Source organism: Hylobates moloch, unplaced genomic scaffold, assembly GCF_009828535.3.
Source record: "Hylobates moloch isolate HMO894 unplaced genomic scaffold, HMol_V3 SCAFFOLD_20, whole genome shotgun sequence".
NCBI lineage: Eukaryota > Metazoa > Chordata > Mammalia > Primates > Hylobatidae > Hylobates > Hylobates moloch.
Genome location: NW_026652295.1, coordinates 40,596,815 through 40,618,481, shown reverse-complemented (window position 1 = coordinate 40,618,481; position 21,667 = coordinate 40,596,815). Strand labels below are relative to the sequence as shown.

At 44.0% G+C, this 21,667-nt stretch overlaps 1 protein-coding gene across 10 annotated transcripts in view; it reads left to right on the top strand.

Annotated features, from left to right (window-relative positions):
- The window catches only part of TRERF1 (transcriptional regulating factor 1), a 325,893-nt gene extending 304,226 nt beyond the window's left edge, over positions 1–21,667 (top strand). For 5 of the 10 annotated variants that reach the window (XM_058432366.1, XM_058432365.1, XM_058432364.1 and 2 more), the window contains 5 exons: positions 226–314; positions 3,305–3,418; positions 10,225–10,428; positions 13,684–13,931; positions 17,913–20,150. In XM_058432366.1, the coding sequence (XP_058288349.1) occupies positions 226–314; positions 3,305–3,418; positions 10,225–10,428; positions 13,684–13,931; positions 17,913–18,237 (980 nt within the window). In that variant the 3' untranslated portion in view covers positions 18,238–20,150. Of the gene's footprint in view, positions 1–225; positions 315–3,304; positions 3,419–10,224; positions 10,429–13,683; positions 13,932–17,912 lie in introns of all 10 variants that reach the window. The other 5 variants (XM_058432368.1, XM_032140706.2, XM_032140707.2 and 2 more) reach the window with 3 other exon arrangements.

Sequence of the window (21,667 nt, the reverse complement as noted above, 5' to 3'; positions counted from 1 at the left end):
ACAGGCTTAGGATAAGTAACTTGCCAAGGTCAAGGCCATAGCTGGGACTTGAACCCAGGTGTTAGAGCTCCTAACCATTATATCATACTTTTTGTTCAAATGGGAGTTTGATATGTATTATATCACTTGCTCTGTAGTTGTATTTTGTAACTTAACTAAATGAACCAGCAACAAAAAGCAGGGGGAACTGTGAGCTGTTCTTATGAGGTTTGTGTTTTGTTGTAGGTTCGGACAAGTGGACCTCCCTAGAAAGAAAACTGTTTAACAAAGCACTAGCCACTTACAGCAAAGACTTTATTTTTGTACAGAAGATGGTAAGCATGATTTTTCCCATTGCCCCCTTGAAATTAAATTTGGGAAATTGTACACAAAAATATTTAGAAATATTTGGATACTGGTTTAAGATACTTACAAAAAGGATGTCTTCCACACTCACTGGTGAGGATGGCAGTGGATATAGGGGTGGTATGGCCCCAGTGTTAGGACTGTGGCAGGGAGAGGACAGGGGAAAGAAGGCATAGATTATCTGGACACTGCAGTGGTACGGGGTTATTTTCTATCTTAATAAAAATGTGTAATTCATAATTCTGTCAGAATAACTAGAACTCAGGCTCCTGGTCCACAATTTACATAATTTATTTATTTTATTTATTTATTTATTTATTTATTTATTTATTTATTTATTTATTTTTTCCAAGACAGTTTTACTCTCTCACCCAGGCTGGAGTGCAGTGGCGTGATCTTGACTCACTGCAGCCTCCACCTCCTGGGTTCAAGCGATTCTCCTGCCTCAGCCTCTAGAGTAACTGGGATTACAGGCACGCACCACCATGCCCAGCTAATTTTTGTATTTTTAGTAGATACGGGGTTTTACCATGTTGGCCAGGCTGGTCTTGAACTCCTAACCTCAAGTGATCCACCTCCCTCAGCCTCCCAAAGCACTGGGATTACTGGCGTGAGCCAGCATGCCTGGCCATACATAATTTATGTATATTTGACAGATCTACCATATTTCTGACAGAATTTTCTGGGGAGAGGAGAATGTGTGGCCTCCGTCTACCCAGTAGCACAGTTTCTGCTGTTGAACTCCTATTTTTAACGACAGTAATAATAAAAATACCTTGCATATACAGCATTCTAAAGCAAAATAAAACTTTCACATAGATGAAATAGCACTTTATACAACAGATAAACTTATTGACTTTGTTGGCTGAGAGATGGTTTAGCATAAAAAATTAAAATCATTCAAAGAGTGTTTCAACAAACTGATGAATGATGGAGCCATATTGTGTTAAAGCCATTTAAGGCTGTTCAGGTACACAGAGAACAGGGCCGCAGGTGACAGCACCCACTGGCCCCTGGCTGAGACAGATGGTCCTCGGAGGTGCCCTAGGGTGGCACGTCTCTGTTGTCAGTCTAGGGCCTTGCCTGGGCAAGCGTGAGAAGCAGGAGGACTTTGTCTCTGACTTGCCTCCGCCTCCATGTCTGCATTTGCTCCTGCCTTGCCCTTGGTGGCCGCCATGCCTTTGCTGCCCTGTGTGCCCAGCAGCTGTCATGCTCCATCTTTCTTGAGTCACCCTCCCCCCTGGGACTGGCCTGGCATAGACCTCAATCCTTTAGGCCCCACACTTGGGACTGATGATGGATTCGTGTATTGAGCTTACCAGGCAACATGGGTTTTAACCCAGGGCTCTCTGGGACGGACACTATCCTCACTCCCTCAGGTGATTCTAGTGTGGAAGTTCCAGGTGTCGGGGGATGAGAAGGAGGCAATTTTGAGGAGACAGGACTGGGTGCCCCTCTCATCTCACCATGTAGGTGGCCTTGTTCCCACCCTCAAGGGTAAGGCCAGCCTTTAATCTGCCTCCAGCAAACCCACATTATTACACCTCACCTGATCATACAGCATATGAACTAAACACAGGAATGTTTCTGCCTTAAGATGCATAGACCTTTGCCTGTTTGGGGTTGAATAGGGCAAGGCCCATTTCCTGCAAAACCTAAGCTCTGTCATCATAACTTTTGCCTTATATTCCTATTCCATTACTAAGGAACATTTCTCATAAGCATATTTTGAAGGTCAAGTTAGAGACATTCAAGCATATTAAATGAAAAAGCAGCTGCTTTATGGGTTAAAAAAATGAGTAAGTCTGTAAGGACTGATCTGAAAAAATCTCCAAGCTATATTAAGAAAAAAAATCAAGTTGCAAAGCAGTATTTACAGTGTGCTACCTTTTGTGAGGAAAGATGGTAGGAGAAGGAATATATTTTTGTGTGTGTTGGTACATGCATTAGAAAATTCTGGAGGCCAGGCACAGTGGCTCACGCCTGTAATCCCAGCACTTTGGGAGGCCAAGGCAGGCAGATCGCCTGAGGTCAGGAGTTCGAGACCAGCCTGACCAATATGTAGAAACCCCGTCTCTACTAAAAATACAAAATTAACTGGGCGTGGTGGCGCATGCCTGTAATCCCAGCTACTCAGGAGGCTGAGGCAGGAGAATCGCTTGAACCCAGGAGGTGGAGGTTGCGGTGAGCCGAGATCACGCCATTGCACTCCAGCCTGGGCAAGAAGAGTGAAACTCCATCTCAAAAAAAGAAAAAAATTATGGAATGGGTTGTGACTCAATGCCTGTAATGCCAGCAATTTGGGAGGCCCAGGCAGGAGGATCACTTGAGGTCAGGAGTTCGAGACTAGCCTGGTCAACATGGTGAAACCCCATCTCTACTAAAAATAGAAAAAAATGAGCCAGGTGTGGTGGCGGGTGCCTGTAATCCCAGCTACTCAGGAGGCTAAGGCAGGAGAATTGCCCAGAGGTGGAGGTTGCAGTGAGCCAAGATGGTGCCACTGCACTGAGGCCAAGGTGGGGGATCACAAGGTCAAGAGTCAAACCATCTGGTAACACAGTGAACCCCGTCTCTATAAAATATAAAAAAATTGCCATAGTCCCAGCTACTCGGGAGGCTGAGGCAGGAGAATGGTGTGAACCTGGGAGGCAGAGGTTGCAGTGAGCCGAGATCACGCCACTGCACTCCAGCCTGGGCGACAGAGCGAGACTCCGTCTCAAAAAAAAAAAAAAAGAAAATCTGGAATGGTACCCAAAGAAATTAATGCAAGGGGCTACCTGTGTTGTAGGGTGAGGGGTAAGGACAGGTGTGGGAAGGAGGCCTTTCACCGTGTACATTTTTTTCTTGAACTGTAGAAACTTGTTTATTACCCTGTTACAAAATTAAATATTCAAAAATGCTTGCTACCTTTGCTCTGTGCCCATTGCTGGAGCTAACCTTGAGCTCGCTTTCCCGGCAGGTGAAGTCCAAGACAGTGGCTCAGTGCGTGGAGTACTACTACACGTGGAAAAAGATCATGCGGCTGGGGCGGAAACACCGGACACGCCTGGCGGAAATCATCGATGATTGTGTGGTGAGTGAAGCTGCTAAGTTGTTGCTTGTGCTGGCATAGCTCCCACCCCAGGCCCAGGTTAGTAAGTAGCTGGTGTTTGGTTTGGCTTTGCTGCCAAGATAGCCAGAGGAAGGAGGTGACAACAGCCCAGCTCTCCTGCGGGATTCAGGACCTGCCCTCCTGAGTAGGTTTAGAGTAGGTTTAGAGGAAAGGCGTCCATAGGTTTGGCCTGTAGCTCAGTGTTCAGAAACAGAGGTGAGGGCTGGTGCCCGCTTCAAGGCAGCTAGGAGCCAGAAGAGTTAAACCAAGGACGGTCCCAGCCTTGGGTTTCTTGGTTTATGATTGGGTGGTGTCCTGACCCCCTGGAATATTCTTTTCTGATCTTGCCATGTCATAGATGCTACTGACCTGAGCCCATAATATGCCTCAGACAGGGTCCCTGGGATTTTGCCACAGTCTGTAAAGCATGAGCAAGAGGAGCTTTGACCTCTAGGTAGTGCCAGGAACCCTCCATCACTGAGGAACTAATTCGCTGCATGTAGACGATTCTAATCCTACATCACCATTTATCCCTGGTATTGATTTCCTTCATTAGCAGACAGTCCACAGTCAACTGCACATTAAGTAGGTACCAAAGACACAACAAGACCTAACTAGTCTCCGAACCCTGTATGTGTGGCTTTGATGATTACTATCACTTGTGATCCTTGCAATTAACTCTCCACCTTGCATCCATAGCCACGGGAAATCTCCTTTTCACACTATGTGGAAAACATTACCTACCATGTATGTGTATATAAAAATTATGTCTTATATTACTAAACTCTAGCTTGTGTCACCATTAGTGAAAGTATTGGGAATTCATGAATTATGTAAATATTTGAAATTATATTTTCATTCCCAATTGTGCCCCAGTTGTAAGGGTTAGCACATGTATGTGTGTTATTTTCTTTAACAGACAGTGAAATAGCAGTTTTCATGTGCCAGGCATTGTGTTAGGGACTTTATAAATATTGACTCATTTAATCCAATGTAATTCATTTAATAACAATTCTATGCGGTAGGAAACTGAAGCACAAAGCTTAAGTAAATTGGCCATAGTCACACAGCTGCTGAGTGTGCTGTTGAGCCTGATTCCCTTGTGTAGTTAAGAGCAGTCAGATGCAAATTTTCTTTTGTTTGTTTGAGACAGGGTCTCACTTTGTCGCCCAGGCTAGAGTGCAGTGGCATGATCATAGCTCACTATAGCCTCAACTTCCTGGGCTCAAGCAATCCTCCCACCTCAGCCACCTGAGTAGCTGGGACTACAGGCACACACCACAACGCCCCACTCATATTTTAATTTTTTGTAGAGATAACGTCTCACTGTGTTGCCCAGGCTGATCTCAGACTCCTGAGCTTAAGCAATCCTCCTGCCTTGGCTTCCCAAAGTGCTGGGATTACAGGCTCACCCCTGTAATCTCAGGCCACTGCATCTGGCCACACATTTTCTTAAAGAAGTATAAAAAATTTGGGCTTGGCCAGGCACGGTGGCTCAAGCCTGTAATCCCAGCAGTTTGGGAGGCCAAGGCGGGCAGATCACCTGAGGTCAGGAGTTTGAGACCAGCCTGGCTAACATGGTGAAACCCATTTCTAATAAAAATACAAAAAATTAGCCAGGTGTGGTGGCACACACCTGTAATCCCAGCTACTCAGGAGGCTGAGGCAGGAGGATCACTTGAACCTGGGAGGCAGAAGTTGCGGTGAGCCGAGATCGCACCATTGCATTCCAGCTTGGGCAACAAGAGTGAAAGTCCATCTGAAAAAAAAAAATTTGGACTCATTAATGCTTCAAAGCCGATGCTTCTAACTAATAATTGATCCTAGCTATGAAATATACATAAATACATTTATATTCGAGCCTAAATATCAGAGAAAATAGAAATCTGTAGAATAGAATGGTATTGCCATTTTTTCAATCAGAGATGGCAGTATTCTATATTCAGGATTTCTTGTGACCAGGGCTTTTGTTTGACTCATTTAAGTAGTGATGTATGATATCAGAATAGTCTTTTGCTCGTTTGTGGCCTAATGTTTTAAAAAACATGTGATCGCCCAGGCACTGTGGCTCACACCTGTAATCCCAGCACTTTGGAAGGCCAAGGTAGGCAGACCACGAGATCAGGAGATCGAAACCACCCTGGCCAACATGGTGAAACCCCATCTCTACTAAAAAATTAACCGGACATGGTAGTGCATGCCTGTAGTCCCCACTACTCAGGAGAATTGCCTGAACCCGGGAGGCGGAGGTTGCAGTGAGCAGAAATTGCACCACTGTACTCCAGCCTGGGCAACAGAGTGAGACTACATCTCAAAAAAAAAAACAAAAAAAACAGTATGATCTCCAGTTCAGTCAACGAAAGCAGTTGAACTCCCACAATGTAAACAGCAATGTGTATGCAGTGCTGTGGGTAACCCGAGGATATTAAATGGCCCCTCCCTCCTCTCCCCCCACCACACAGAACATATGTCCTTGTTGGGAAGATATAACACATGTAAGTGGAAATACACCATGAACCCCAAGAGTGTTTAAAAGCAGTATGCAATGAGATCCAGAAAGTCTTAGATGCAGCCTTAAGGACTCTTTCACCCAGTTTCACCACTTTACAGGAAGAAAGTTGAGACCCAGAGAGAGGAAAGTGCTTGCCCCAGGTCACACAGAGCATTGCTTTCCAAATGAGTAGAAGAGACAGCAAACAAGGAAGCACAAAGATTCCTAGCCTTGAAGACCTAGGCTTTGCTCCTAGGCTTGCTGGCCTGTAAAATGGCCAGATGATTTACATGATTTAGAAAGTCCCTTCCAATTCTGGAATGTTCTGGGCTCTGTCAGTGCCATGTTTTGGAAGAGGGGCAAAATCAGAGAACATGGTTTTCTAAGGTAAATTGGTGTATCTTAGGCTTGGGTGTTATCAAGTGCCTAGGACAGTGCCTGGCGCAATACAGTCACTCAATAAATGTTTGTTAAATGAATGAGTGAATATTTTTCGAAGATAGGAGTTGCTCTGATTCATAAACATTCCTTCTGTGAATTCACTGGAGGGAGATGGAATGAACAAGGGGATGCTGAGCAGAGGAGTGACACTAACAAAGATGTTTCCACACAAGGCAGAGGCACCGTCTTGGACTGCCTGGGCTTTGAAGATGGGGAGGAAGGCCCAGGCCAGCGTGAAGCTTCAGATTTAGGAGGAGAGGGTAAGAGGGTGCCCGAGGGGCCACACCCTCTTGGGTTTGTTCACCAGGAGCCAGTATTAGGCTGGGCCAGGAGTGTCCACACCCTCATTACTTGTGAGCTTAGGGAGTGCAAAAGGCTTATGTGCAGAGATGACTCAGGCCCACAAAAAAAAAAAAAAAACAAGAAAATCTTGATTAAAGGCCAGTATGGCAGCTCACAGCTCCTTTGTGGGCACTGTGTGCACAGTCAGCCTTCTAAGCATAGTTTGCCAAGTGGAGATGAAAAATTGGGATCATGGGGATCCTGGGGAGGGTGCGCCTGGGAGGGTGTGCAAGGCAGAGTCCTAGGATGTGGTCCTACTCTTTGTCCTCGGGGCCTGCCTGGGACACCTGGGATAGCTCTCCTGATCATATATCTTCAATGTTTTATGAAAGGGCGGGTGACCATTTCCCTCCAGATGGAACATGAAGGAACATGCTCAGGCGGTTCAGGGATTATTGAGGACTTGAGAGGGGAAAAGGAGGAGGTTTGAAAGGAATGATTGCCCTTTAGCTAAGTAGCCGGGAGGTCAACGGAGCACAGCTGCTCACTCAGCAGGGGCAGTGTGACTGGAAGCAGAGGCAGGGAGCCAAGATGGGTTCTGTTAATGAGGTGAGAGGAGAAGGTGCTGGCCACACCTTCCTGTCCCCTGCCTGTGCTCATGCTCCCCGACTCAGGACACATATATGGGGCTGGCTGTGATCAAAATTTAGCACAATTCAAGAAACCAACTGAGGCAGTTAACTGACTGTGGAAAACAGCAGTCAGGGCTCCAAGGGCAAAGGTAGAACTCACCATGATGTCAGCACAATTACCTACAGCACAGTCCATTGATGAAGGCCTTGGGAAACATCCTCCTTCCCTTTGACATTTCAAAGCAGCTGGTTCCAATAATGAGAGGTTTAGGATCTCTAAGCCATTTACAGATGGACAAACATGCACCTGTGGACATTTGCAGCCAGACCAAGGAGTGAAGAAGGTTGAGGTTTTGGAATAAGATAGGCCAGGTTTTGAATCTCAGTTCACCTTTTTTTTACCAGCTGTGTGATCTTGAGAAACTTATTTATTGGGTCAATCTCCTCATTTGTTTAAAAATGAAAAAATTTTACGGTGTTATGAGAACTAGAAATGTGTGTGTGTGTGTTTGTGTGTGTGTGTGTGTGAAATGCATGATTCTCAGCAGGCATTCAATATTGTCATCGTCATCATTATTATTAGTGACTAACACACAAATTTGTGTCTTTGAGCATATTTGGGTTGTTGAGCATTTGTATTCTGACTTACCAATTTCTCATAATATGAATTCCATTTGCATGCTTGAGAAATAAAAATATCCTCCTCAAGAAACTCTTATTGTGGACACTCGAGCCATATTAAATGTATAGCCTCCTCCCTACCACCATATTTGCCCGCCTTCTAATTTTGGAATATACTAAGTGTTTTGTTTCACAACATATCATAAAATGACCAACTTGTTGTTACAAAGTTCTACATGTTAAGATTTTTGTTCTTATATTTTTGTATCTCTTAGTCACTCTGGTGAGCCATATGGCTTGATAATAAATCATTTTGTGATTTATAGATTGCCAGTTGAAATAAAACCTATCTAAATTCCTGAGACATACATAATCATGGTACAGTGTAATTTATAATTTTGTGGCTATATGGAACATTTCTTCTAAGAATGTTTAAGCCAAACAGTGGCATTGTGAGAAAATTGTCATTATAACAAATACCATGAAACAAATGGCATTGTCATTTGTTGTGTGTAATTATTTTTAAATGCCAAACTGTAGGCCATGGGCTACTTAATGTTTGAGACCACAGAGTCCCAGTTTGACATAACATGGTTTTACCTGAAACTCTTTGGGATGGAAAGATGGTAGAGTCTTACAGGAATAAGACCACCTAAGTGAAATCAACCTGTATGTTCTATACTAGTAAGAGGCTGGCTGCTTAGATCATAAACCACTTTGTCAAATGTCCTAGGCCTACATCAGTGTTCACTGAGGTCTTCTAACAAATGTGATCATTACTAATCAATCCTGTTTACCAATGGAAACTGAAGCCATTTCTTAAATACACCCTGTTCATACTGCATCGCAAGTATACATGTATGTGATATTAAATAAGGACAATACTGAAACAGTGAGGGGCTACTAAATGCCACAGACATACTGGCATTGTCTCTCTCTCTCACACACACACCCCAAATCCAAACTGCAGAGAGGAAGCTTACGTTTTCTGGGTCCTAGGGTATCACTACTTTCAGAAATCTTTATCCCTCTTGGAAAGTCTTGCTTCTGGGCTTTAAGAATCATAGGCTCCCCAGACTTACATCACTGCCAGGGGTAGAGTAGACTGGAGCCCACGTGCATTAAGTGATGAGTTATGCAGAGAGCCTGGCAGAGACAAATGACCTGCCAGGTCAGGGGCAGCTGGACATGCCTTTTCCTTCCTCGTTTATAAAACGAGAGGTCTCTTCACAGCCTATTCGGTGGCATAGTAAATGTGAAAGCACTTTGTAAACTGTAAAATAAAAGCTGAGATGAGGCTGATTGGTCCTCAGCCCTTTTGGGGCCTGCAGGAGCCAGCAACCCTCACCCCTACCCTGGGAAGGATGGAGAGAGCAGAATAAAGTAGTTAAGCAAGGGGAGAATGAGAGCCTCCTGGATCCCTGCCCTTCCATCCCAGCACACCCAGGGCACCCACTCCAAGCTATTCCAGTAACTTACTATTCTGTTAACCTTGAGGAGGGCAGGGACCTTCTGCTTAATTCTCCACATGGCTGCTGTTCTGAAGTGGGGAGAGGGGCCACAGAAGCAGGGGAGATCATTATTCATAGGAAATGTTTTTCTTGTTCTTTTTCATTAAATGCCTCTGGTAGGAGAAAATGAATAAATAGAAACATTGAATACACTGCTTTTTCTAAGCCCATGGTCAGAGACAAAAGGAAAAGCACATGACAAATAAAAGGGAATCTCCCCTTCCATTTTCTCTCCTTTCACTCTATTTTCTGACAAGACCAGAGTGGAGCGCCCCTTGAGTCACGTGCTTTCCGCACCCCGCAGGTCAAATCCGGCATCTTGCATGGTGTGTTATAAAGCCTCTAAAACAAATCAGCACAGGTCCTTCTTTAGTCTCTCTCCAAGGGGGATTCCACGGTATTGTTATTGCTGGAAAACCCTCTTCACCGCTGTGAGGAGACAGAGCTACTTACAGGCAGGACGCAGCCTGAGTTTTAGTCATTTTAAGATCTGATGGTCTCGAACAAGGCGGGGAATCCTTGCATGTAGAAATTGCTCCTCTCTGCCCCACCATATCTTTATATAAGTGATGAGGGGTCCCAAAGTGGGGCAGGGGACTTACTTCCTTGACCTCAAAGTCCTAAGCGGCCGGAGACCAACCTTTTGAGGATCGTGCCTACCAGGCTCTGTCCGCCATTCCTTATGCAGAAAGAAAGGAACACAGCGCCCGCATCCAGCCCCTCTCTCCTCTGTTGATCTGTGAGTTCTGTTCATCACTAAGAATGCCATTTGGGGATTTTCCCCTCTTGCTTTTATTACCTTAACACTAGACAAGTGAAGAAGAAGAAGAGTTAGAGGAGGAGGAGGAGGACCCGGAAGAAGATAGGAAATCCACAAAAGAAGAAGAGAGTGAGGTGCCGAAGTCCCCGGAGCCACCACCCGTCCCCGTCCTGGCTCCCACGGAGGGGCCGCCCCTGCAGGCCCTGGGCCAGCCCTCAGGCTCCTTCATCTGTGAAATGCCCAACTGTGGGGCTGTAAGTGTGTCTGTGTCTTCTGGGGATCTGGGACAAGCGAGAGCCATATAGCTGTGCCTGGCTTTAAGAGATGATGCGTTTTCGAGAGTGCTCTTCCAACGATCACAGTTTGGCAGAGGGTGTTCCATGTTGCCATTGTTTTCTTCTTCATTTGGCCAGCAGGTATTTACAGAGTGTGTGTTCTGTGTCAAGCACGATGCTGCGTGTTGGAGGACACAGAGAAGGGCCCCATGCCCAGGAGTATGTGATTCCAAGCTCTGCAGTGAGAGTGGCCTCCAAAACATACATTCCACATTTCCTGGAGCCTCTGCACTCCCCTGGCCTGTGTGTCACACAAGCTTGTGCCCTGTCAACATGCATTTAAATGTACTAGGAAAGCCTGCTGACAAAGATCATCCTTTTATGACATAATTACTTGCCCTACCTCCTGCAATTTTACCTATTTAGAAGATTTTGCATTTCACATTTCATAAAGTATTACTAATTGAAATGTCACTAATTTAAAATTGAGAACACTGTTACAAAGATTTAACTAGTTTATCTTTGTACTCTATGGTGGAGAAAAAAAGATTTACTAAAAGTAAATTAATCATATAAACAGTCTGAAAGGGAGTGTGTGTAAATTCAGAGGCTACTAATTTTCAAGAATGTTAGAAGCATAATTTAGCTAAAATAAAACAAGTTCACCATTTGGTCATTCTTAGCACTAAAGAAAGACCTTACAGTATCTGTGCTGGCCTTGTCTAAGGCTCCATGTGTATTTTAAAGGATATTTTTAAAGGTTATTTCTCAATCTCCCACTGGTCCGCCACTAGTCTGAATTGGTGAGCTTTTTCCAAATCAGGTTTCTTAAGGCCAGGCACACCTGTATAGGCAAGTTCTAGAGGGATTACCCCTCAAAATAATGTTGCCCCTTCCGGAGGAAGCCCATTTTCCTCAAGTCAGTGTGCTTGACTTTGCTCGTACATGATATAGGACAGTGCTGTTCTCCAGAGTGTACTGAATACTGCTTATTAAGCCTGTCACTTAGATGGAGAAAGCAACAGTCTTTAAAATATTTAGATCCTAAAGCAGAAATTCGTTTGATTTGCATTTAAGAAAAAATGAAAATAAAAAACAAAAAAGATATATACATTTTGCATTCACTCTGAAGAGAACAGAAGAGATTGCTGGCTTGTTTCCCATCTTTGATGTTTAATGACCTGGCCATTTTGTATAGAGTGTTCAGTGCAGCATGATTATGATAATGACTTTAAGTGATGGTATTTCTTGGTGAATTTGTTCAGAAATTAGATGCCTCCTCAAATCATAGCTCTATGTACAGTAAGTTGTGTACCAAATGAGAAATTATCTTTTACTTTTTCCCATCAAATGCTCAGCAAGGTAGATATTTTTCTGTTCCAATTTTTCTGTACATAAGAAAAAAGATATTTTTAAATGACTTTTAGAAATCACAGTGGAAAAAGTATGCTGGTTTTATTTTATTCCTTGCCTAACAGTGGAGGCTTTGGTTGCTAAGTCAGCAATAGGTTTTTTCCTATGTAAGAAAATAAACAGAACTTGGCCAAGCACGGTGGCTCACACCTGTAATCCCAGCACTTTGGGAGGCTGAGGCAGGTGGATCACAAGGTCAAGAGATAAAGACCATTCTGGCCAACATGGTGAAACCCCGTCTCTACTAAAAATACAAAACTTAGCTGGGCGTGGTGGTGTGTGCCTGTAGTCCCAGCTACTCGGGAGGCTGAGGCAGGAGAATCGCTTAAACCCGGGAGGCAGAGGTTGCGGTAAACTGAGATCATGCCACTGCACTCCAGCCTGGTGACAGAGTGAGACTCCATCTGAAAAAGACAAGCAAACAAACAAACAAAAAAAAACAGAGATCATAAACTTAACACAGCAACTACTACAGCTAGATAGCCCAGTAGGTACTCCCCTTAGCTGATGAGTTTAACAAGCTGGAAGCCAGGACTCTTCGGATTCAGGGATATGGATTTACATCCCTTTATAGCAGTGGTTGTGAACTGGGGATGATTTATTCCCCAAGAACATTTGGCAATGTCTGGAATTTGTCATAACTTCTGTCATAAATGCGGAGGTGCTACTAGCATCTGGTAGGGCCAGAGATGCTGCTAAACATCCTGTACAACAGAGCCCCCCACCCATCACAACAAAGAATTATCCAGCCCAAAGTGATAGTAGTGCTGATGTTAAGAAACCCAGCTTTATGGCAGGATTTTAAAATTCTGCCAAGATCCTTCCTCTTTTTATCATTCTGTATTAAAATTTGGGGGTCTTAAACATTGCTTCAACAATGGGCTACTGATTAAGGCTATCTATAATGTAGAATATGTCAGAAAACCTAATCATTGTCTTTTAAACTGGATTCCTTAGGGTGCTAGGGCTTCCTCAGGGTAGATAGAGCTGAGCAAACAGGCCCAATTCTGGGGCTCTGTCTCCATTCTAGCCAGAGCACCTCTGCTTTTAACTTGCACCTGAGTTTTTTGAGTAAGACCTGATTTCCTAAAAAAGAAGGAGGGAGGGAAAGAGGAAGGAAGAAAAATAGGAGGGAGAGAAGGAGATAGTTACCAGCTTTAAAAAAGTTTGAGGCTGGGCGTGGTGGCTCACGCCTGTAATCCCAGCACTTTGGGAGGCCAAGGCGGGTGGATCACGAGGTCAGGAGATCGAGACCATCCTGGCTAACACGGTGAAACCCTGTCTCTACTAAAAATACAAAAAATTAGCCTGGCGTGGTGGCGGGCGCCTATAGTCCCAGCTACTCGGGAGGCTGAGGCAGGAGAATGGTGTGAACCTGGGAGGCGGAGCTTGCAGTGAGCCGAGATCGCACCACCACACTCCAGCCTGGGCAACAGAGTGACACTCTGTCTCAAAAAAAAAAAAAAAAGTTTGAAAGCTGGCCCAGCCCCCTCATTCTTCAGATGGAAAAAAATAAAGTATACAGAAGGGAAATGGCCCAACAGCTTTAGTTATAGTAGAGCTGGGTCCAAACCCCTGACATCTTGACTTCTAGACAGTAGCTTTATTCTTTATCCTGTGCCACGTCGCTTCTTCTCTTCTGATTGTAGCAGTGATGAGGTTTTGATTGGCACAGGATTTGTGGTTGTGATATTTGATGTTTACCTTTTGTAGCATATGCCCAAAGTTTGCTTATATAAAACCCTTGTGCCCTGTCATTAGACAGTTTCAAGTATTCCATGTTTACCACTGAGTAACTAATAACCCTAATTTCCTTTTCAGGACTGTAGATGTCATGTCACTCCCTTTCTTCCCCAGGTGTTCAGCTCCCGACAGGCACTGAATGGCCATGCCCGCATCCACGGGGGCACCAACCAGGTGACCAAGGCCCGAGGTGCCGTTCCCTCTGGGAAGCAGAAACCTGGTGGCACCCAGAGTGGGTACTGTTCGGTGAAGAGCTCACCCTCTCACAGCACCACCAGCGGCGAGACAGACCCCACCACCATCTTCCCCTGCAAGGAGTGTGGCAAGTAGGTGCAGGGGACCGGGGACTGAATCTGAGTTCATGATGGATAGTCGCTTTATGGGAGCTGGGCCAGGATGGCCTGAGGTTTCTTCAATCAGAAAAAAGAACTTAGACCTCAAAACTCTTCTTCATATCATCTTTGGGATGGGTATGTAGTCCTTGTCGCAGACTCAGAATATGGCCATTCTGTTATCTTAAAGCCTTGTAAGGATGGATATCTTCAGAGAGTGAACCTCTAAGTTAACAAAACTTCACTCTTTCCCAGGAATGGCAGGTGGGACTCTGGTTCCCACTCCTTCCCTTCACACCCAAGCTGTGTTCACTAGCATTACTCTGTTTGGATCCCCACTGAATGATTTGAGAATGGCTCTAGAACACCTAATCAGGAACTCTCTGTAACACAGATGGCTCATACAGGGTAATCCTACCACCTTCGCTTACTTCTATGACTAAGGCAGACATCACTAATCAATCACCACACTTTGCTATCACTTTAAGACAAAGCCTCAATTACTTTTCATTATCACGCTTCAAGCTGCACAACCAATTAATCAGAGTTGACACATGAAATAAAACCTATTTGTTATCCTCCCCTTTTAGGTATAATTTAAAAAAAAACAACAACTAAAGAAAAAAAGTAACATGAGATAGTAATTATAATAGCTAACATTTACTGAGCACTTACTTTGTTACATGCTTTATGTGTATGAGCTCACTTAATCCTTACATAGAAACTCCATGTGATACAGGTACTGTTTTTTTATCTTTGTTTTACAAATAAGGGTTTAAAAATTAGGTAAAATGACTTGACAGTCAAGAGCAGTAAAGAGCAGAACTGAGATTTGAACGCAGTTTTGTCCGAATGCAGACCTGGGCTTCTGCCCACTCCTCTGTCCTTGTGGTTTACTTTGTTTTTTGCTTTAGGTAGAAAATGCCATTGATGGTAAGATGGGTGATTCCCTCCCACAGCCTCCAGTAGAGAATTCCAGTGTACTTCTTAATGAGTCCACCTGACTGGAAGGGTACTACATTGTTACGAATTACATCCTTTAGGAGCCTTGCTGAGTTCCTCTTCCCATAATTCCTAGTGCCTCAAGCATGAAAAGGAGTATTACCTGGGAGAGATGCTGCCCCAGTGGTTTCTGAAACTCTACCAGGAAAACATCCCTAGTTACATAAGCGAGGCCAGGTGGGACCTCTGCTTGTACATCCTCATAGAGTAGAGCAGGCAACTTAATAGTAACTGCTGTTTATCAGGTACTAACTATGTGCCTGGCACTGTTTTAAAGGATTCCTTACATGTTTTAGTCTGTTTTGTGTTGCTACAACAGAATATCACTGACTGGATAATTTATAAAGAAAATAAATTTATTTTTTATAGTTCTGGAGGCTGGGAAGTTCAAGGTCAAGGGGCCTGCATCTGGCAAGGGCCTTCTTGCTAAGTCATCCCGTTGTGGAAGGGCAAAGAGAGGGGAGAGAGAGCAAGAGGTTGAACTTTCAGCCTCATACCCTATTATAATCGGCATGAATCCATTCATGAGGGTGAGGCCCTCGTCACTGAAACACCTCCCATTAGGCCACATCTTCCAACACAGCTGCATCAGGGATTCAGTTTTCAACATGTGCTGTTTGGGGGACACATTCAACCCATAGCACATGTACTGATTAATCTTTAAAATACCCCTGTGAGGCAGGTACTTTTAGGAGCTTCTTTTTTACAGGAAACTGAGGCACAGAAAAGTGAAGCCCCTGTTGCAGTTCACAGCAAGCAGCCTAGTGGGGATTCACACCATGCAGGCTGGCCTGGCCTTGTGCTCCTGGCTCTGTGCCATGCTGCCTCTGATTAAGCCCAGCTTGATGGCACCCACCAAAGTGAACTGGAACTAGCGGATCACTTCCCCCCGTGAAGCACAGGGATGGGAGACGTGGGATTCGGTTTGGGTCTCCTCCACACCCTACTGTCCTTCCAAGCTGGCCATGATGTCATTTTAACATCACCACCCACCACACACTGGTGCACCATGGAAGAAGTGGGCCCCTGGATTGATCTTAAGGCTTTTTTAATTGAAATAATGATGGAACCACCCTCAGCTGACTCTCAGTGATCTCCCACTTATTTGTCCTGAAGTGGCAGCATCAGGGTATCAGGATCTTGCCAGTTTTCCCCTAGAGGAACCAGCACCTCCCACTCATTAGGCTCAAACAGGCTACAACTCTACATTCCACCAGGTGGAGACAGAGGATGATTTAACGAAAAAAAATCAGTATTTCATGTTTCCTGGCCATGTCTCAGTGGCATCTATTAAATGTTTTTTTTTGGAGTCTTAGTTGCTTGGGAACTTTTTCTACCAGAAATCCAGTTGTGATTTCATGGAAAATCCAAATGGTTTCTGTGGCTTTTCCTAACTCAAAATAACATTAGGCAAATGTTCACAAAATACCTCTTAGAGCTGCTGAAATTATGTTTGTTACATTTAACCATTTTCAATGTGTCCAAGCAGAATTGTGATTTATCAGCCCTGTTGGACTCAGGCCTTAGAAACCAGGTGTTTTGTGTGTGTGTTTTTGTTTTGTTTTGTTTTTTCCTTCACGAGCTCAGGAGTGACTAAAGAGTATTATGCCACCCCCTCTGCATAAACAGTCTCACACCTGGGCACAGTTCTTCTGAAAAAGGTCCAGATAGTTAATATTTGAGGTTTTGTGGGCCGTTTACTGTCTTTATCATAACTGCTCAGCTTTGCCACTGCAGCACAGAAACGGCCATCAACATTACATAAACAGACATGGCTATGTGCCAATAAAACTTTATTCCCAAAAACAGTCAGGAGTTGGCCCACTGACCATAGTTTGCAGACCTCTCATCTAAAAAATTAACCCCAGCAATATATCCTTTTATCCCAGGGTTTCTCAACCTCAGCACTATTGGCATTTCGAGTCTGCTAATTCCTTCCTTGGGGAAGAGGGAGTGTCCTCTGTGTTGTAGGATATGTAGCCATTATGATAATATCATGGCCACAAAGCAGGGGCCTTAAGTGAAAGGGAGTAGTAGATGCAGCTCAGAAGTCAAGTACAATAAAGACAGGGGCCACTGAATTTGGCCACACAGATGACCTCGAGAAGAGCAATTGGGTTGACAGGGAAGGGACAACAGTCCACTTGGAGAGGAAGGAGGAGAGAAAAAAGAGACCCACCAAGTGCGTGTGGGCAGATCCTTCAAGAATTTTGACGATGGGTTGGGCGCAGTGGTTCACACATGTAATCACAACACTTTGGGAGGCCAAGGTGGGAGGATCACTTGAGGCCAGGAGTTTGAGGTCAGCGTGGGCAACATAGCAAGACTCCATCTCTACAAAATATTTTAAAATTAGCCAGGCATGGTGGTATGTGCCTGTAGTCCTAGCTAATCGAGAGGCTGAGGTGGGAGGATCACTTGAGCCCAGGAGTTCAAGGTTATGGTGAGCTGTGATCACACCACTGCACTCCAGCCTGGGCAACAGAGAGACACCCTGTCTCTATCCAAAAAAAAAAAACCCAACAACTTTCGACTGTGGAGGAACAGGGACAGAGGCCAGAGGCAGATGGTGGGTTGTTTCATGATGGGGACCATCAGGGCTTGTTAGCATTATTTAGAAGATTCTCCAGTGGAGAGGGCATGGTCAGTGATGAGGAGAAGGGGGAGGCTGAAGGAGGAGAAAGGGCCTGTGCTCCAGACTCTAGGTAGACAGGAGGCCTTTGAGAATTCCTCCTCCATTGTCACAGGAAGGAAGCCTGAGGCACAGTCAGTGTGTTCTGTCCCCATCCCTTTCCTTGTAATGCTTGGAGAGGAAGGAAGAGAGGTGACAGGTCACAGAGGAAGGAGGTCCTAGAAGCCGAGCAGCCAGGGACTCTGTCAGACCACACACCCCCATTCCCCGTAGGACACCTGGATTTCCAAGAACTCAGATCTCCTTCTAAATTCTACACACCTCTGCTTCTTTATTTTTAGAGTCTTCTTCAAGATCAAAAGCCGAAATGCGCACATGAAAACTCACAGGCAGCAGGAGGAACAGCAGAGGCAAAAGGCTCAGAAGGCGGCTTTTGCAGCTGAGATGGCAGCCACAATTGAGAGGACTACGGGGCCCGTGGGGGCACCAGGGCTGCTGCCCCTGGACCAGCTGAGTCTGATCAAACCCATCAAGGACGTGGACATCCTCGACGACGACGTCGTCCAGCAGTTGGGAGGTGTCATGGAAGAGGCTGAAGTTGTGGACACCGATCTTCTCTTGGATGATCAAGATTCAGTCTTGCTTCAGGGTGACGCAGAACTATAAAGCCCTGTGTGTCACTTAGAGACAGTGAAAACCCACGGCCTCCATCTTCATTAATCAGGAAACCTGGACTGCCTGCTTGTTTTGTAACCCTTTTAAACTACCTGTTTTAAAAGTGGTCATTTTATTCAGGTTTAGGAAAAAAATCCCATTTCTTTTCCTTTTATTTAAAAAAAATTTGTTTTTGTGGGGGGTTGGGGGAATAAATAATTGGCACAACTATCTTTAAGAGGTGTTTCATCTGGGCTACCTTCTCATGAAATCATTCCCGGTAGGGACTGAAGCTGACCTTCATGTTCCATTGCATTCAGATGTCAACCATCCCGGTTGCCTTTTATCCCAAAGCTTGCTGTGAGTGTGTGTGTGTGAGAGGCAGGCGACCCTCTTAGTACTGGGGTCTTGGGCCAACTTTTCCCATCAAGCGTTACTTTGATTCTGTTCTGACCTCATTCCATAGTTTGCAGTGAGCATGGCATCTTTGCCTGGAGATACTGTGCTAGGGGCAGCTTTCCATGGGCAAAGCAAGCCCTCATGTTACACGGCTCTCCTCCAGCTCACACGACATGTGAGGAGATGACCAAATGTGAAAACAGGTTTCCCCTGTGTTGCCCGTCATCCTTTGGCCCGATCGCAGGAATGGAGTACTGTATCATTTTAGGCTTTCATTCCCAGCAGTGTTTACTGAGGACCTGGTTTTCTAGAGCAGGTGTGTCCTGTCCTCTTCCATGTTCCCTGGGGGCTGGTCAGCTCCAAGTTGTGGGTGGCAGAGCTGTGTTTCAGCGTGAACTGACTAGAGACCCATCTGGAGGCAAATTATTAAGTTGCCAGGACTGCTTTCACTTTAGGGTGATTGAAGGACACATATTGAAGTACCTAGAATGCCAGAAAGTGTTCTATTGCCCAAAAAACATATCAGAAAAGCCTATTCTTTTTTGCAACACTGTTAATGATTGGTGGAGTTCTGAAATTACTTTGTGTCACTTGGAAGTACTGTGAAACCGCATTCACTGGGATTTTGCTGTAATTCATATCTGCTGGACTGAAGTTTACCTTGAAGTTAGCTATAAGAAATAGTTTTCTAACACATATGGTAGCAAATACAAGACAAATAGCATTGAAGGCCAACAAAAATGGCTTCAGATACACCTTAGCTGTAATGTTTGCATTCAAACAATGAATGTATTCATTACAAGTCACTTACCAAAGCACTTCTAGACTTCTCCAACCTCCATGACTTTGCTTCCTCCTGTCCCTGTCAGCAGGGTTGCTGTTTGTACTTGAAGGTAATAAACCTGTAATCCTTCAAAAATGCCATTTAGCCCCAGGCTTCTGAGCTGAGTCAGACTGACCCATCCCACCGTTAGGGCAAAAGTCAGGCTGGGACACAGCGCCAGTACAGAGAGGATCCTGCTTCACGCAACTCCCCTTTCGGAGTTAATGCAGCGTGATTTCCTGGGCCAGCGTTTCAGGCATCGCCCACCCCAGGTATGCTGGTTCCCAGCTCCACACAGGTGTGCCTATCACGCTGGGCCACTTTGCTGACAACATTCATACCTTGACATGAGAGAGAATATCAGCAGAAGCATGAGAGTAGGACCTGACGTCTTTGACTCTGCAAAAGCATTTAGCACACACTCATGGAGGGGATCCGGCTGTGAGACACAGCAGCCCCGCACAGGGAGTGGTCTCTGAACTTCAGGAAAGCCATGGACAGAAGAAAAAATAAAATTCTTTTCCGTCATTCTATTTTCAAAGAAGAGGTCTTGGCGTTTTCCTGCATCTTTTGTTTAGAGAGAGAAAAAAAAAGTTTCATTTGCTGCCATTTCAGAAACGTTATGCTATCCTGTTCTATCCAAGCAGTTGTGAGTCAAGAACTGCCTGGGCAGTGTGCATCAACTTTGTGGCCGAACCATTACAGCTGTCATATCCTTGGCTGATCGTCTCTCCCGGGGACCACTGCCCTCCACTTAGTGTCTGAGGGTGAGCCTAGAAGGGTGCTGCTATTGGGTCTCTGGAAGCTTATCTATCAAAGGAGCAAACATCCAGAAAAGTGTTTATAAAGCAAATGTATCGCCTCTGTTTAGAGGTTTGCCCAGCTGTTCCAGTTTTAAACATTAAAAAATAAACTCAGTTGCCATGGCAAAAATAGAATGCACAGCTTACTTATAATTTTCCATGCAGTATAGCATAAGGATTTTTGACTTGAAACAACCAAAGAACTCCTCCTTAACGAGACAGTTCAAATTCCTGAATTAGTATTTCTTGACTATCAACTTAAAGAATGGACTTCCTAGTACAATGTTGCACTTATTTTTTTTTTCTGAAATAATTCTGCCTGCATGTATGTGTTGTGTTTTAGCTTCTCCCCTTACCCCACCCCAAAGAACTTTTCTTCCCAATGGTTAATGTCTCAACTCGGTTACTGTTTACTATCAGATGGTTTTTCATTAGTGAATTTAGACCTCTTTGAGAAAGCTTGTATATAAAAAGTTAACAGATATATTTTATGGAAAAACCCATCTTATTTTCAAATATATTTAACTGCTGTTATATTTTATTAGAGGAAGGTTGTAAATATTTTCTAGGAGTTCTATTGTAAAGAAAAGTATTTTTGAAAAAAATTAATGTAATAAAAAGGAAAACATTTTTAAATAGTGGTTGTGATTGCTTCCTGTTCTGGCTTCGTTATGTTCTATTCTCAGCAGATGAATTGCATGCCTTCCATATCAGGATGTAATTTATTCAGGTTTGCACTATTATAAGTTGACATCATAATATCTAGTGTGCTTAACTGTATTTTCCTGGAATGCAAGTCCCTTGGTCCATATTAAAGCACTATGTATAGCATATTCATAATTTTTCTTTTGTAATGTGTGTATTTTTAATAAGGATTTTATGTAACATTTTGGCAACAAGAGGACAGTATTTTCTAGTGAATTTTATAATAACATTTTGCTAAAAATGTTTCTTCCTAGGTCAGTTTTTGTTAAGGTGAACCAAAAGTCTTATTTTACCAGGGGTTTAAAAAAAGTTTGAAGCTTGAAAGCAAAGTTATATTTAAACATCATATGTAACAAATAAATAAAGATGTTTTATAGACTTGTCCTAAAAAGGTGCATTCCTTAAAAAAAAAAAAAAAAGAAGAAGAAGAAAGAAAGAAACTGGGGCATTCTAGATTGTTTCCCCTCCAAGTGATAAGCTTTTTTTTTTTTTTTCTTAATTATCACAATTCTTCTTCAGAAAGGGAACCAGGGAATTTTTATTTAACACATTCTAATCATTAGCCTTCTCAGAAAGTTATTACAGTTCCTATAGATGGGCATTCATCAAATGGAGATGTAACCAAATAGACACTGTCATATTTATTTGTGAAAACCTGATTCAATATTGCATCAGCTGCTCTGAAAATAAAATATTAATCTTTTGCGTTTCA